Genomic DNA, 18,032 nt, shown 5'->3' with positions numbered 1-18,032 from the left:
AATCTCAAGGTAACAAAGGTATGAATGAGGGTTTTAGCAGCAGATGGGCTGAGACAGGGGCAAAGTCGGGCGATGTTATGGAGGTGGAAATAGGCGGTCCTAGTGATGGTGCGATAATGAGGTTTGAAGCTCATCTCTGGGTTAAATATGACACCAAGATTGTAAACAGACTAGTTTAATCTCAGACTGTTACCAGGGAGAGGAATGGAGTCAGTAACTAGGGAACTGAGTTTGGAGCGGAGAGCAAAAAAAATGGCTTCAGTCTTCCCCGTATTTAATTGGAGGAAATTGCTGCTCATCCTCAAATGTTGGATAAGCAGTCTGATAAGTTAGCAACGGTGGAAGAGTCGAGGAGGTGCTGGTGAGGTAGAGCTGAGTGTCATCAACATTCATGTGAAAACTAATGCTGTGCTTTTGGATGATATTGCCGAGGTGCAGCATGTAGATGAGAAATAGGAGTGGGGTCAAGGATACATCCTGGGGGACACCAGAGGTGATGGTGCGGGAGAAGGAAGAGGAGCTATTGCAAGTGATGCTTTGGCTACAATTAGATATATAAGAATGGAACCTAGTGAGAACAGTCCCACCCAGCTGGATGACATGGGAGAGGCGTTGATGTGGACAACCTTGTCAAAGACTACAGACAGGTCAAGAAGGATGAGGAGGGAAAGTTTACCTTTGTCACAATCACTGCCTTTCAACTCTGCAAACTTCTAAATCAGGTTGATAACTACAGAATAAGAATTTGAATGTAATTAGAGAACTTTTAAGTGATGCTTGCTTGTTAAATTCTGCTGCTGCAGTACAGCATTTAGTTTGAAGCACATGTAATTTTTCAAAGGAATTGAATTTGCCACTTACGTAGCTATGTAAGGATGATTTATTACTTACAGAAGTATAATGAAAGACTTATGCTGTAAGCACTAATATTGGGGGCTGCAGCATTTAAAACATATTTTTCTTTTTTCTTCATGAAATCAGGAGAAGGAATTAAACAAGGCTTTAGGGGAGCCATTAACGAACTGATTGCTAAGGTAAATTCACAGGCTTTCATCCTAAGTGGTCTCGGTGGCTCACTATATATGTGGCCTAAAACCCATTCCAGCACACATGCTTCAGAACTGCAAGAGGAGACTCAATGCAAAGCCATCTTAAAATTTGTTACGTAAGTAGCTGAATGGAATCTATTAAGTACCTCAGTACTGCATTGGTACATGTTTTTGGTGCCTGAACAGTTGGCACGAGGATTTCAATAAAGTTTATGATGTGCGTGCTAAATTTTCATATGTGCACTTCATTGAATATTTAGTTTCTCATGTATTGATTTTGTCCTTCCAAATTTGTGTTGTGTCTGGGGAGACTTTGAGCCAGATAATATTCTAAGCTATATAATAGTAAACGAAGTATGGATGGATACAGATATGTTACACTTGGTCCTAGACATATGAGTAATTTGAGGTGATGAATTGCAATATCACACAAGAAGGGTATTGTACAACATCACCTTTATTGGCTTATTATTTTTCTTTTGTAATATTGGTGCCGATGAACTAAATAAGCTTTGTGACTTGCTAAATCTCCAGCTAAAGAAGAAAGCAAAGCAGTTTACTGGACAATTTTGTTTTGCTGTTTCTTCAAATTGTCCTTTAAGGTCCTTTTGTAAAAAAAATATTCATTTAGGCATTAACTTGTTCGTCAGCAGTCAAAATAATCTGTGCCTTGTGGGTATAGTTTCATGACATTTCTTTCCCCCCCCAAGATGAAAATAAATGATAATTAGAAATCTGTTTGTATTGACATTCTTCTGAAAAGCGCTCCTTTTACAAAATTCAGGCCAGTTGTTTTTTCCATGCTTGTTTGAGGACACCTTTTTGTTAATCTTCTGTTCATTCATTTCAAACATTGGGCCACTATGAAGCAAGGATAGAAACGAAAGACAGGAAACAAAAAGACAAAAGTGGAAGGCATAGAAACCAAGGGCAAGAAACAAATAGGACCATACTGTGAAATAATGCTAAGATGACTAAGAATGTTAAAAAGACAAGCCTAAAGGCATTGTGTCTCAATGCGCGAAGTATTCGCAATAAGGTAGGCGAATTAACCGCGCAAATAGATGTAAATGGATATGATATAGTTGCGATTATGGAGACATGGCTGCAGGGTAACTAAGGATGGAAACTGAACATCCAAGGGTATTCGATCTTTAGGAAGGACAGACAAAAAGGGAATAGACATGTAGTAGCGTTGTTGGTAAAAGAGGAAATCAATACAATAGTGAGGAAGGATATTAGCTCAGAAAATCCTGATGTGGAATCTGTATGGGTGGAGCTAAGAAACACCAAGGGGCAGAAAACATTGGTGGGGATTGTAGATAGACCCCCAAACAGCAGTGGTGATGTAGAGGATGGCATTAAACAGGAAATTAGAGACTCGTGCAATAAGGCTGCAACTGTAATTAAGGGTGAATTTAATCTACATATAGATTGGGCAAATCAATTTAGCAATAATACTGTAGAGGAGGAATTCCTGGGGTGCGTACGTGATGGTTTTTTTGGACCAATACATTGAGGAACCAACTAGAGAACAGGCCATCCTAGACTGGGTATTGTGTAATGAGATAGGATTAGTTAACAATCTTGTTGTGCGGGATCCCTCGGGGAAGAGCGACCATAACATGATGGAATTCTTCATTAAGATGGAGAGTGAGAGAGTTGATTCCAAGACTAGGGTCCTGAATCTAAATAAAGGAAACTATGAAGGTATGAGGTGTGAGTTGGCTATGATAGATTGGGGAAGGTTACATAAAGGGTTGACAATGGATAGGCAATGGCTAGCATTTAAAGAGCGCGTGGATGAATTACAACAATTGTTCATTCCTGTCTGGCGCAAAAATAAAAAAGAAAGGGTGGCTCAACCGTGGCTTATAAAATAAATTAGGGATAGTATTAAATCCAAGGAGGAGAAATATAAAATGGCCAGAACAACCAGCAAACCTGAGGATTGGGAGCAGTTTAGAATTCAGCAAAGGAAGACAAAGGGATTGATTAAGAAGGGGAAAATAGAGTATGAGAGTAAGCTTACAGAGAACATAAAAACTGACTGTAAAAGCTTCTATAGATATGTGAGGAGAAAAAGATTAGTGAAGACAAATGTAGGTTGCTTACAGTCAGAAACGGGGGAATTTATAATGGGGAACAAAGAAATGGCAGACCAATTAAATACATACTTTGGTTCTGTCTTCACAAAGGAGGACACAAATTACCTCCCAGAAATGTTGGGGAACATAGGGACTAGTGAGAAGGAGGAACCGGATGAAATCAGTATTAGTAGGGAAATTTTTAATTTTTTTTTTAAGAGATACAGCACTGAAACAGGCCCTTCGGCCCACCGAGTCTGTGCCGACCATCAACCACCCATTCCATATTCCTACCACATCCCCACCAGTCCCTATATTTCCCTACCACCTACCTACCCTAGGGGTAATTTATAATGGCCAATTTACCTATCAACCTGCAAGTCTTTGGCATGTGGGAGGAAATGGTGTTAGGGAAATTGTTGGAATTGAAGGCCGATAAATCCCCAGGGACTCTGGAACAATTCCAACGGATTGGAGGGTAGCTAATATAACCCCACTATTTAAAAAAGGAGGTACAGAGAAAACAGGGAATTATAGACCAGTTAGCCTGACATCAGTAGTGGGGAAAATGCTGGAGTCCATTATGAAAGATGTAATAGCGGAGCACTTGGAAAGCAATGACAGGATCGGACAAAGTCAACATGGATTTATGAAAGGGAAATCATACTTGACTAATCTATTGGAATTCTTTGAGGTTGTAATTAGTAGAACAGGTAAGGGAGAAGCAGTGGACTTTCAGAAGGCTTTCGATAAGGTCCCACATAAGAGATTAGCGTGCAAAATTAAAGCACATGGGATTGGGGGTAATTTACTGACATGGATAGAGATCTGGTTGGCAGACAGGAAACAAGGAGTAGGAATAAACGGGTCTTTTTTGGAGTGGTAGGCAGTGACTAGTGGGGTACTGCAGGGATCAGTGCTAGGACCCCAGCTGTTCACAATATATATAAAAGATGTAGAGGGAATTAAATGTAATATAACCAAGTTTGCATACGACACAAAGCAGGGTGGGAGTATGAGCTGTGAGGAGGATGCAGAGATGCTCCAGTGTGATTTGGACAGGTTGAGTGAGTGGGCAAATACATGGCAGATGCAGTATAATGTGGATAAATGTGAGGTTATCCACTTTGGTGGCAAAAACAGAAAGGCAGATTATTATCTGAACGGCAATAGATTGGAAAAGGGGGAGGTGCAGTGAGACCTGGGTGTTCTTGTGCACCAGTTGCTGAAAGTAAGCATGCAGGTGCAGCAGGCAGTTAAGAAGGTAAATGGTATTTTAGCCTTCATAGCGAGAGGATTCGAGTAGAGGAGCAAGGATGTCTTGCTGCAATTATACAAGGCCTTGGTGAGACCACATCTGGAGTATTGTGTGCAGTTTTGGTCTCCTTATCTGAGGAAGGATGTTATTGCTATGGAGGGAGTGCAGCAAAGGTTCACCAGACTGAATCCTGGGATGGCAGAACTGACGTATGAAGAGAGGTTGGCTCGATTAGCCTTGCATTCGCTAGAGTTTAGAAGAATGAGAGGGAATCTCATAGAAACCTACAAAATTCTAACAGGACTGGACAGACTAGATGCAGGAAGGATGTTCCCGATGGCGAGGGAGTCCAGGACCAGGGGTCACAATCTAAGGATAAGGGGTAAGCCATTTAGGACTGTGATGAGGATGGATTTCTTCACCCAGAGAGTTCTGGGTTTCTCTACCAGAGAATTCTCTACCACAGAGAGCAGTTGAGGCCAAATCATTAAATATATTCAAGAAAGAGTTAGATATAGTTCTTAGGGCTAATGGGACCAAGGGATACGGGGAGAAAACGGGAACAGGTTACTGAGTTTGGATGATCAGCCATGATCGTATTGAATAGCGGAGCAGGCTCGAAGGGTCGTATGGCCTACTTCTGCTTCTATTTTTCTATGTTTCTATGTTTCTTTAACTAAGGTGGCTGTCTCCGCACACTGGTGTCACCAAGCTTCAACGACTAGTTAACATGATGTAATTAAATCTGACTGATGGTAACATAAAAAGTCCCCAGCATTACAGATGCCAGACTTCAGCCAATTCGATTCACTCCGCGTGAATTCAAGAAACGACTGAAGGCACTGGTTACTACAAAGGCTATGGGTCCTGACAATATTCCGGCAATAGTACTGAAGACCTGTGCTCCAGAACCTGCCGCACCCCTAGCCAAGCTGTTGCAGTATAGCTACAACACTGGCATCTACCCGGCAATGTGGAAAATTGCCCAGGTATGTCCTGTACACAAAACGCAGGACAAGTCCAACCCGGCCAATTACCGCCCCATCAGTCTACTCTCAATCATCAGCAAAGTGATGGAAGGTGTCATCAACAGTGCCATCAAGCAGCACTTGCTTAGCAATAACCTGCTCAGTGATACCCAGTTTGGATTCCGACAGGGCCACTCAGCACCTGACCTCATTAAAGCCTTAGTTCAAACATGGACAAAAGAGCTAAACTCAAGAGCTGAGGTGAGAGTGACTGCCCTTGACATCAAGGCAGCATTTGACTGAGTATGGCATCAAGGAGCCCTAACAATATTGAAATCAATAGGAATCAGGGAGAAAACGCTCTGCTGGTTAGAGTCATACCTACTGCAAAGGAAGATGGCTGTGGTTGTTGGAGGTCAATCATCTGAGCTCCAGGACATCACTGCAGGAGTTCCTCAGGGTAGTGTCCGAGGCCCAACCATCTTCAGCTGCTTCATCAATGACCTTCCTTCAATCATAAGGTCAGAAGTGGGGATGTTCGCTGATGATTGCACAATGTTCAGCACCATTCACGACTCCTCAAATACTGAAGCAGTCCATGTAGAAATGCAGCAAGACTTGGACAATATCCAGGCTTGGGCTGATAAGTGGCAAGTAACATTCGTGCCACACAAGTGCCAGGCAATGACCATCTCAAACAAGAGAGAATCTAACCATCTACCCTTGACATTCAATGGCATAAAACAAGTCTTAACTAGTAATGAAGTAAACCATAAACATACAGATAGAAATATTGAAGTACAAGGCACAAGTCAGGAGTGTGATGGAATACTCTCCATTTGCCTGGATGGGTGCAGCTCCAACAACACTCAAGAAGCTCAACACCATCCAAGATAAAGCAGCCTGCTTGATTGGTGCCCCATCCACAAACAGTCACTCCTTTCACCACCGCGCACGGTGGCAGCATTGTGAGAATCTAACCATCTCCCCATGACATTCAATGGCATTACCATCGCTGAATCCCCCACTATCAACATCCTAGGGGCTATATTGACCAGAAACTGAACTGGAGTAGCCATATAAATACCGTGTCTACAAAAGCAGGTCAGAGGCTAGGAATCCTGCAACGAGTAACTCACCTCCTGACTCCCCAAAGCCTGCCCACCATCTACAAGGCACAAGTCAGGAGTGTGATGGAATACTCTCCACTTGCCTGGATTAGTGCTTCTCCAACAACACTCAAGAAGCTCGACACCATCCAGGATAAAGCAGACTGCTTGATTGGCACACCATCCACAAACATTCACTCCCTCCACCACTGACGCACAGCTGCAGCAGTGTGTACCATCTACAAGTTGCACTGCAGCAATGCACCAAGTCTCCTTAGACAGCACCTTCCAAACCTGTGACCTCTACCACCTCGAAGGATAAGAGCAGCAGATGCATGGGAACATCACCACCTGCAAGTTCCCGCCCAAGTCACACACCATCCTGACTTGGAACTATATTGCCGTTCCTTCACTGTCACTGGGTCAAAATCCTGGAACTCCCTTTCTAACAGCACTGTGGGTGTACCTACCTCGCATGGACTGTAGCAGTTCAAGAAGGCAGCTCACCACCACCTTCTCAGGGGCAATTAGGGATAGGCAATAAATGCTGTCCTAGCCAGTGACGCCCACTTTCCATGAATGAATAAAAAAAAATAGAATTGCCATGTGGCTGTTTTCTTTTGTTTTCATAAGTCAAAGCGGGATTTGAAAATTGTTGTCCATGGGTTGTAATATGCAATAGAGAGAGCTGGTATGTAATATTGAAGAAAACAGTTCACAGCAATTTCAAAAATTTCTCTGGACTGATTAATAACTGGCCAGGTAGATATGGCTGATCTGACTAAACAACAACAACTTAAGTTTATAGAATGCCTTTATGTAGTAAAACAGCTCAAGTCACTTCATAGGAACATTGACAAACAAAATTTGATAACAATCCACATAAGGAGATATAAGAACAAAAGCTTGGTCAAAGAAGTAAGTTTTAAGGAGTGTCTTAAAGGAGAAGAGAAAGGTAGACAGGAGTCGGCAACATGTCTGTCCTGGTAAAAATTTTGAGGTCTGTGGTAATTTACATGTCTTGCTCCGAGCCTTTATACTTGTACTTTAAAATAACCTAATGGCCAGAATCTGGCCTGCCAAACACTTTCATCCGGTCTTCCAATGCTTTATGACTGACAGTGGGCTGCCTGCAGCTCGACTTTGATTGATGGCTTTCCCATTAAAGTGTACGTCGGGCAGAGCGGCTAGGCAGGACCTGTGTCTGATGGATGGCAGCCCCTTGTCTGTGATTGCTCAGTGTCTGTGACTGACAGTGGGTTGCCCGAGTGGGGTGAGGGCAGATTGGCGGTTTGCTGCGCAGGCTGTTTTGCATGGTTCAGTGAGTGAGTGGGAATGGCTGCAGTGGAGGAGAGCGAGAGAGAGGCTGAGGGGAGAGCAGGAAGTGGGCCAGCACACAGCTGGAGGTACAGTGCTGAGGCAGCCTGCTGAGTGTCAAGCAGCTCTTTAAACAAGCACCAGCCCAGGGTGCAGTTGTGGGGTGGCGGGGATGGTGGCGGGTGGCTGGCAGAGGGGAAGAGAGCGAGAGAGACACACAGAGTGGGACATGGGGGAAGAGAGTGGGAGAGAGAGAGAGAGAGAGAGGAGAGAGAGGGACACAGAGGGAGGAAGAGAGACAGAAGGGAGAGGGATGGACACAGAGAGGGAGAGAGAGAGAGGTGAAAGAAAGAGATCAAGATCATTCCTGACAGATGGACATCTATCCAAATTTTCTGCATCACTACATTACTAAATAGGGAGAATGTGTTTTAAATCGGACTGTGTTTTGATGGCATTAGATTGGCTATAGACTTTATACGCAGGTTAATTGTCCCCATGTCCATGGCTGAATCAGTAATTTTGTCAGATCTCCATGGGGTAACATGTTAGTGCCTATCCCTGGAAGTAGAGAGGTGGAGATCTTTAGGGAGGAAAATTTTAAATATTTTTTCAATCTGTTCATGACCATTGTCCGCTGAATGAAGAAATGCCATGTTGCTCCATGTCTTCTATGATTGTCTCTTCTTTGTGAAGGGGATCTGACTTGCTTTGTCAGCAATTTTTTATACAGCTAATATAGATAGGTAAAATATTCAATACGAAACATGTAAATTACAGGCAAACTAATTCAAATCATTTTCCAGAAGCGAAGAAACTGCATTATAGCAACCTCTGTGCTACCTAAATTTTTTCGGAATTATTTGGTTGGCATCATCATTTTACTCCCCTCCCTATCCCCACCTAGCATTAGATGTTAGATGAAAGACTGTTAGATGAGTAAGATTCCTAGCAAAGAGTAAAATTAAACTGGAGCTAGTTTTTTTTATTTGGTTGGTGGAGTGGGAAGGGGGTAGGGTGCAGCAGAGCATAGCAGAATTTGAATCCTTCCTTCCCCTGCTCGACTGCTATCCAGGGCGTACATATATATTGTTTTAAAGTCCCCATTTGTCACTGTAGCTCAAGGCATAGATTGTAGCCATGAGCCTTGCAGAATTTTGAAAACAATTTGCTGCTATTAACTTCATTTCCTTTCTCTTCAATGTTGTTAGCATATTTCATTTAATCTGTTTGAAAGACTTCCATTTATATTAGCACCTTTCACAACCTCAGGACGTCCCAAAGTATTATACAGCCAATGAAGTACTTTTGAAGCACTGTTGTAGTGTAAGAACAGAGACAAATTCAAACCCGATTTCAACTTATCCTTGTTTTGTTCAATGCTATGCCTAAGCATTTGAATTCTGGTAAAGCGTCCCACTTGCTTTGAACTTGTCTAATTATGTGCCAAGCATTCTGAAGAGCTTGCCATATTTCTTGCAAATTCATTCTCTTCACAGAGTGTTACACTATAAAGACAACTCAGTGATGTAGATAAAATTGAATATGTGCCCTTGTAAGCCTCCACTCCATCCTGCTGCTGTGGTAGGGTGTGTTGCTCTAGTTCACTGTGCACAATATGTTTGTTCTGAAGGAGCAAAAGAGAAGGAAAGAAATTTGGATCTTAGTTTTTTTTTGCTCGGCTCTTTTACACTAATAGAAATGAAGATGTTCCATTTCTGTCTTGATTTTCTTTAATTTATCCGTGCCAATACTGGTATCAGGTACCAGGACATGAACAGTCAAGTTCTATTTGTGTGCTGTCTTATCACAGTGTACAATTTTTATTTCAGGGTTGAGGTCAATGACCATCTTAAAAAGATTCCCAAAAAGAAATCGGTAAAGATCGTACCTCTGGTAGGCATGTATATTTTATAATTTTTGATCTTGAGGATTGCTTGCTTTTACAAGTATTTCTGATGAGGCAACATAATGATTTTAAGGTAGCCAGCTAAACTATTCTAGTAGTAATATACAGTAGGGGCAGTTTGCCATGGCTTCACTGGCATTATGGAACCTTCAAAACTGAGAGAATGGGTTGCAAAATCAGCTCCATAGATTGGTGCACCCAATTCATTGTCACTTTCATTTTGTGAAGAGAAAGTAGGCCGATTGGAGGCTTCACAAGCTTTGTTACTGGTTTAAAACTAGTCCCACACTGAATCTCTGAATCTCACAGCTTTCTCGTGAATGGACTAGGTAGTGACTCGGTACCCTGGCTTGTAGAAGTGGGTTTCTTAAAGGTGATCAAGAACATTTTACTTTTAGGTTGGTTGATCGTCTTTTTTTTGCTAACTATGTTGCTTTTTATAAGTTTTACTTGTTTCATTAATTGTTGTGTGTTTAGGTTTTGTTCTTTGCACTGCAAGGCTTGTTTCCAAATACAATGCCAACCACCTTGTTTGCAGTAATCAAAATGGTCAGGGTGAGAATTTGTGGGTTCAAGTGGCACTCCTAGGGATGAATTTTATGTGCCCTTGGGAAACAGGCTGGAAGGCAGGGGGGGCCATAAAAAAAGCAAAGGAGGGGAGGAGGGTGGAGTGCCCATTGCCTTCCTGACGCCATGTGATTTTGTCAGGGGCAGGGAAGGCCAAAGACAGGCTTCCCATCATTTCCACAGCCACATCTCCTTTCTCAGAGACTGTCTCCAGCTCTGACTTATTCCAAGTGGATTCCAACTGAAGTTCCATCCTTCATGTTTTGAATCCACCCAGGATTACAGATATCTCCAAGAAATACAATGTTCCTCGGACTGCTGTTCTCACCTCATCCTGCCTTCCGCACTCAGTGCCATGCGCCACTGCATGTACACACTTGACCTCTCTCTCCAGAAGCACCTTGTCTCAAAGCTGTTCTGCTCTGCAGTTTCATTTCATCCTTCATCTTATTTGACACGTTAACAAAAAACTTTTTTCTGTTCCTTTCAGGTGTTAAGGAATGCAAGCTCCAGCAGCACATGGGCACCAACACCCCTCCAGATCCTTCTTTCCTTTCATCTCCCTCTGACCCCATCCCTTCTCCTAATCTGACCCCTTGCCATGTATTCACAATACCCTCCGACCTTCCCATCTCTGACGCTGAACGATCTGTACCTAACAAAGCACTCAGTTTCATCCTCTTACGCCCCCACCTCAATGAATTTTGCGCTTGGCATGACGTTGAGCTCTTCTTCCGTCGTCTTCGTCTCTGGCCTCACTTATTTGACCAGGAGTCCTCCCCCTGACCAGCGGACCCTTCCACCCACCTCCAGTATTTTCCCTCCACCTGGGCCCCTCCTCTCTGGCCTGTTACCCACTCTTGATGTTTTCATTGAGAACTGTCGGCGTGACATCTACCTTCTCAATTTCTCCAATCCCTCGCTCACGCTAACCTGTCTCCCTCTGAACTCTATTCTCTCAGGTCTATCCCCAATATTGTGATTAAACCTGCCGACAAGGGTGGTGCTGTTGTTGTCTGCTGTACTGACCTCTACCTTGCAGAGGCTGAGTGCCTAATCTCAGACACTTCTTCCTACCTCTGCCTAGACCATGACCTCACCACCGAACATCAAGCCACTGTCCACAGGACTGTAACTGACCTCATCTCCTCCAGAGATCTTCCATCTACAGCTTGCATCCTCATAGTCCCAGAAACCCATACAGCCCGCTTCTACCTCCTTTCCAAACTCCACAAACAGGACTGTCCTGTTTCAGCCTGTAGCTGCCCCACTGAACTTATTTCTTCCTATCTTAACTCTATCTTTTCTCCCCTGGTCCAGTCTCTGCCCACCTACATCCGTGACTCTTCGGATGCCCTACGTCAATTTGACAATTTCCAATTTCCTGACCCTAACAGCCTCCTCTTCACTATGGACATCAAACCTCTCTACACCTCCATGCCCCATCAGGACAGTTGAGGGTTCTCCACTTCTTCCTTGAACCAGTCCCCAACAACCACTACCCTCCTCCGCCTGGCTGAACTTATTCATACATTGAACAACGTCTCCTTCAACTCCACTCACTTCCTTCAAATAAAAGATGTTGCTATGGGTACCCGCATGGGTCCTAGTTATGCCTGTCTTTTAGTGGGATATCGAACATTTCTTATGCCAGTTCTACTCAGGCCCCCTCCCTCACCTCTTTTTCCGGTACATTGATGACTGTATCGGTGGCGCTTCCTGCTCTCGCCCCGAACTGGCAAACTTTATCAACTTTTCTTCTAATTTCCACCCTTCTCTCACATTTACATGGTCTATTTCCGACACTTCCCTTCCTAGACTACTCTGTCTCCATCTCTAAGCCCACTGACTCCCACCGCTACCTTGACTACACTTCCTCACATCCTGTTTCCTGTGAGGACTCCATCCCATTCTCCCAGTTTCTCTGGCTCCGACGCATCTGTTCTGATGATGAATCTTCCACAACAGCGCTTCTGACATATCTTCCTTTTTTCTCAAAGAACAAAGAAAATTACAGCACAGGAACAGGCCCTTCGGCCCTCCAAGCCTGCGCCGATCCAGATCCTCTATCTAAACATGTTGCCTATTTTCTAAGGGTCTGTATCTCTTTGCTTCTTGCCCATTCATGTATCTGTCTAGATACATCTTAAAAGACGCTATCGTGCCCGCGTCTACCACCTCCGCTGGCAACGCATTCCAGGCACCCACCACCCTCTGTGTAAAGAACTTTCCACGCATATCCCCCCTAAACTTTTCCCCTCTCACTTTGAACTTATGACCCCTAGTAATTGAATCCCCCACTCTGGGAAAAAGCTTCTTGCTATCCACCCTGTCTATACCTCTCATGATTTTGTACACCTCAATCAGGTCCCCTCTCAACCTCCGTCTTTCTAATGAAAATAATCCTAATCTACTCAACCTCTCTTCATAGCTAGCGCCCTCCATACCAGGCAACATCCTGGTGAACCTCCTCTGCACCTTCTCCAAAGCATCTACATCCTTTTGGTAATATGGCGACCAGAACTGCACGCAGTATTCCAAATGTGGCCGAACCAAAGTCTTATACAACTGTAACATGACCTGCCAACTCTTGTACTCAATACCCCGTCCGATGAAGGAAAGCATGCCGTATGCCTTCTTGACCACTCTATTGACCTGCGTTGCCACCTTCAGGGAACAATGGACCTGAACACCCAAATCTCTCTGTACATCAATTTTCCCCAGGACTTTTCCATTTTACTGTATAGTTCACTCTTGAATTGGATCTTCCAAAATGCATCACCTCGCATTTGCCCTGATTGAACTCCATCTGCCATTTCTCTGCCCAACTCTCCAATCTATCTATATTCTGCTGTATTCTCTGACAGTCCCCTTCACTATCTGCTACTCCACCAATCTTAGTGTCGTCTGCAAACTTGCTAATCAGACCACCTATACTTTCCTCCAAATCATTTATGTTCTCAACCGAGGAGTCCCCCGCACTGTGGTTGACAGGGCCCTCAGCCATGTCCGACTCATTTCCCGCGCTTCTGCCCTCACCCTTTCCCCTCCCTCCCAGAACCACAACAGGGTTCTGCTTGTCCTCACTTACCACTCCACTACCCTCCACATCCAAAAGATCATCCTCTGCCATTTCCGCCACTTCCCGTGGGATGCCACCACCAAACACATCTTCCCTTCCCCTCCCTGTCAGCATTCCAAAGGATCATTCCCGGTGTCGCAGAGGGTCCATTTCTCCATCACCCCCAACACCGCGTCCCCTTCCCACGGCACCTTTCCATGCAATCGCATGAGGTGTAATAGCTGCCCTTTTACCTCCTCTCTCCTCACTATCCAAGGTCCCAAACACTCTTTCCAGGTGAAGCAGCAATTTACTTGTACTTCCTTCAGTTTAGTATACTGTATTCGCTGCTCTAAAGCTGTAATCGCTCCAGAACTGAGCAACTAACTTGTCTTCAAATGCAACTCCAAGGATTCCCCACGCATAAAATTTAGACATTTCTCAGTTCTGGAGCGATTACAGCTTTAGACAGGAGAAAACTGCTATTTAGATATAATAATGGGTCTGAACAATAGATACTTGAAACAAGACTTGGAATAAGATGTAGATTAGAATATAAAATTTTCAATTTTCCTACACCTGTGTAGGGGCCCTAACAACCCCACTGCCTTGTGGGCGTCTCGGGAGAGACCAAGGCTAAGGGAGTAAACCCTAACAGAAAATCCGGAGCGGAACCCCGTAGGCGATCATGTGACACCTTTGGCATGTTTCCGGCAGTTCCTGCAGCCATACCGGTGCCAAACGTCGTGCTCTGCACTCCTTTGGACCCCACCAGAAAGGCCGAGAGGGGGGTTTTGACACTTGGGCAACTCTCAACCTCCATACATTCGCCCAGGCATGCGCCATGGAGAGGTCACTCCATAGTCACCTCACAGCGACTGAAACAACACGGAAGGCAGCAGTTACGGGTTATAAGTCCAGCTAAATTGGCGTAGAGATTGGGCGCCACGGGTTGCCTTTGTCGGTGGGAGAGGTCATTGCACCTCACTGGACAGCTACTGCCTGCCTCAAACCAGGCAGCCCCGGTCAATAAGGTTCTGTCCCGCCACAGTCCACCTGCTTCAATGGGTGCTTGGAGCTCAGGGTCACTGCCCAAAAAGTGGACTGCAACACCGCACCAAACAACATGAAAAAAGGAAAAAAGGTACCAGCCCTCCGCTTTGCAAGCTGGAACGTCAGAACTGTGTGTCCTGGCCTGTCAAAAGACCTTATACAAATCAACGATTCTCGGAAGACCGCCATCATTAACAACGAGCTCAGCAGACTCAATGTAGACATTGCAGCACTTCAGGAGACACACCTCCCCGCGAGTGGATCTCTAGCAGAGCAAGACTACACCTTCTTCTGGCAGGGCAGGGATCCTGAAGAACCAAAACAGCATGGAGTGGGCTTCGCCATCAGAAACTCCTTGCTCAGCATGATAGAGCCTCCCTCAAATGGCTTGGAACGCATACTGTCGATCCGACTGCTCACCATCTCTGGTCCAGTACACCTACTCAGCATCTATGCTCCAACACTCTGCTCCTCACATGAAGCTAAAGACCAGTTCTACGAGGAACTCCATAATATCATTAGTAGCATCCCCAACACCGAACACCTGTTCCTGCTCGGGGACTTTAATGCCAGGGTTGGGGCCGACCATGACTCATGGCCCTCCTGCCTTGGGCGCTATGGCGTTGGAAGGATGAATGAGAATGGGCAGAGACTGCTTGAGTTGTGTACCTATCATAACCTCTGCATCACCAACTCGTTCTTTCACACTAAACCCTGTCACCAGGTTTCATGGAGGCACCCAAGATCGCGTCATTGGCACCAGCTAGACCTCATTGTCACAAGGCGAGCCTCCTTAAACAGTGTTCAAATCACACGCAGCTTCCACAGTGCGGACTGCAACACCGACCACTCCCTGGTGTGCAGCAAGGTTAGACTCAGACCAAAGAAGTTGCATCATTCCAAGCAGAAGGGCCACCCGCGCATCAACATGAGCAGAATTTCTCATCCACAGCTGTTACAAAAATTTCTAAATTCACTTGTAACAGCCCTTCAAAAGACTCCCACAGGGGATGCTGAGACCAAGTGGGCCCACAGCAGAGACGCCATCTATGAGTCGGCTTTGACCACCAACGGCAAACGTGCGAAGAGGAATGCAGACTGGTTTCAATCTCATACTGAAGAGCTGGAACCTGTCATAGCCGCTAAGCGCATTGCACTGTTGAACTACAAGAAAGCCCCCAGCGAGTTAACATCCGTAGCACTTAAAGCAGCCAGAAGCACTGCACAAAGAACAGCCAGGCACTGCGCAAATGACTACTGGCAACACCTATGCAGTCATATTCAGCTGGCCTCAGACACCGGAAACATCAGAGGAATGAATGATGGCATTAAGAGAGCTTTTGGGCCAACCATCAAGAGGATCACCCCCCTCAAATCTAAATCAGGGGACATAATCACTGACCAACGCAAGCAAATGGACCGCTGAGTGGAGAACTACCTAGAACTGTACTCCAGGGAGAATGTTGTCACTGAGACTGCCCTCAATGCAGCCCAGCCTCTACCAGTCATGGATGAGCTGGACATTAGCCAACAAAATCGGAACTCAGTGATGCCATTGATTCTCTAGCCAGCGGAAAAGCCCCTGGGAAGGACAGCATTACCCCTGAAATAATCAAGAGTGCCAAGCCTGCTGTACTCTCAGCACTACATGAACTGCTTTGCCTGTGCTAGGACGAGGGAGCAGTACCTCAGGACATGCGCGATGCCAATATCATCACCCTCTATAAAAACAAAGGTGACCGCAGTGACTGCAACAACTACCGTGGTATCTCCCTACTCAGCATAGTGGGGAAAGTCTTTGCTCGAGTCGCTTTAAACAGGCTCCAGAAGCTGGCCGAGCGCGTCTACCCTGAGGTACAGTGTGGCTTTCGAGCAGAGAGATCGACCATTGACATGCTGTTCTCCCTTTGTCAGATACAGGAGAAATGCCGGGAACAACAGATGCCCCTCTACATTGCTTTCATTGATCTCACCAAAGCCTTTGACCTCGTCAGCAGACGTGGTCTCTTCAGACTACTAGAAAAGATTGGATGTCCACCAAAGCTACTAAGTATCATCACCTCGTTCCATGACAATATGAAAGGCACAATTCAACATAGCGGCACCTCATCAGACCCCTTTCCTATCAGCCTCAAGAAAACGAACTTCATGGGACAGGACGTCAGAAATGCTCCATCCATCAATATTGGTGACCACGCTCTGGAAGTGGTTCAAGAGTTCACCTACCTAGGCTCAACTATCACCAGTAACCTGTCCCTAAATGCAGAAATCAACAAGCGCATGGGAAAGGCTTCCACTGCTATGTCCAGACTGGCCAAGAGAGTGTGGGAAAATGGCGCACTGACACGGAACACAAAAGTCCGAGTGTATCAAGCCTGTGTCCTCAGTACCTTGCTCTATGGCAGCGAGGCCTGGACAACGTATGTCAGCCAAGAGCGACGTCTCAATTCATTCCATCTTCGCTGCCTCCGGAGAATACTTGGCATCAGGTGGCAGGACCGTATCTCCAACACAGAAGTCCTCCTGACGGCCAACATCCCCAGCTTATACACACTACTGAGTCAGCAGCGCTTAAGATGGCTTGGCCATGTGAGCCGCATGGAAGATGGCAGGATCCCCAAAGACACATTGTACAGCGAGCTCGCCACTGGTATCAGACCCACCGGCTGTCCATATCTCCGCTTTAAAGACGTCTGCAAACGCGACATGAAGTCCTGTGACATTGATCACAAGTCGTGGGATTCAGTTGCCAGCGTTCGCCAGAGCTGGCGGGCAGCCATAAAGACGGGGCTAAAGTGTGGCGAGTCGAAGAGATTTAGCAGTTGGCAGGAAAAAAGACAGAAGCGCAAGGGGAGAGCCGACTGTGTAACAGCCCCGACAAACACATTTTTCTGCAGCACCTGTGGAAGAGCCTGTCACTCTGGAATTGGCCTTTATAGCCACTCCAGGCGCTGCTCCACACACCACTGACCACCTCCAGGCACTTACCCATTGTCTCTCAAGATAAGGAGGCCAAAGAAGATTCACTGCTCACAATGCTCTCTATATTGGAGAGACCAAACGCAGATTGAGTAACCGCTTTGCGGAACACCTCCACTCAGTCTGAAAGCATGACCCCGAGCTTCCAGTTGCTTGCCATTTCAACACTCTGCCCCCCTTCACCCCCGCTGGCATGCCCACATTTCTGACTTTGGCCTGCTCCAGTGTTCGAGTGAACATCAACGCAAGCTCGAGGAGCAGCACCTGATCTATCGATTAGGCCTTGCGGACTGAACATTGAGTTCAATAACTTCAGAGCATGACTGGCCTTTTAAAGATATTTTTACATTTTTTAATTTAATTTAATTTTTTAACCAGGTGCCTGTTTTTCATGTAGACAGAACTGCTCATTATTCTGCTATGATCACTCTGTCTGTACTAATGCTTTGTCTTTCATCACAAGCATTAACACACTCTTTGGCTTTGTACCAGGATAGCTTTGTTATTTAATCACTCCTGCCCTCTGCCCTTTCACATACCTTCCCTTTTGTTCTCTTCCCCACCAACCACCACCCCCCACTCGCCCGCCGCCCTTTCACTTGCTTAAAACCTAATTCTTTTCTAACCGTTGCCAGTTCCGATGAAAGGTCATAGACCTGAAACGTTAACGCTGCT

The 18,032-nt window shown here is 45.4% G+C and overlaps 1 protein-coding gene across 1 annotated transcript in view; it reads left to right on the top strand.

Annotated features, from left to right (window-relative positions):
- Nucleotides 1-18,032, top strand: part of LOC137368789 (ufm1-specific protease 2-like) — a 93,497-nt gene that overhangs the window by 6,650 nt on the left and 68,815 nt on the right. Inside the window, exons 4-5 of the mRNA XM_068028993.1 lie at nt 982-1,165; nt 9,621-9,684. Of these exons, the coding sequence (XP_067885094.1) occupies nt 982-1,165; nt 9,621-9,684 (248 nt within the window). The remainder of the gene's footprint in view (nt 1-981; nt 1,166-9,620; nt 9,685-18,032) is intronic.

The sequence above is a fragment of the Heterodontus francisci genome, chromosome 4, assembly GCF_036365525.1.
Source record: "Heterodontus francisci isolate sHetFra1 chromosome 4, sHetFra1.hap1, whole genome shotgun sequence".
In the NCBI taxonomy this organism is placed as follows: domain Eukaryota; kingdom Metazoa; phylum Chordata; class Chondrichthyes; order Heterodontiformes; family Heterodontidae; genus Heterodontus; species Heterodontus francisci.
This window is presented reverse-complemented; position numbering and strand designations above follow the sequence as displayed.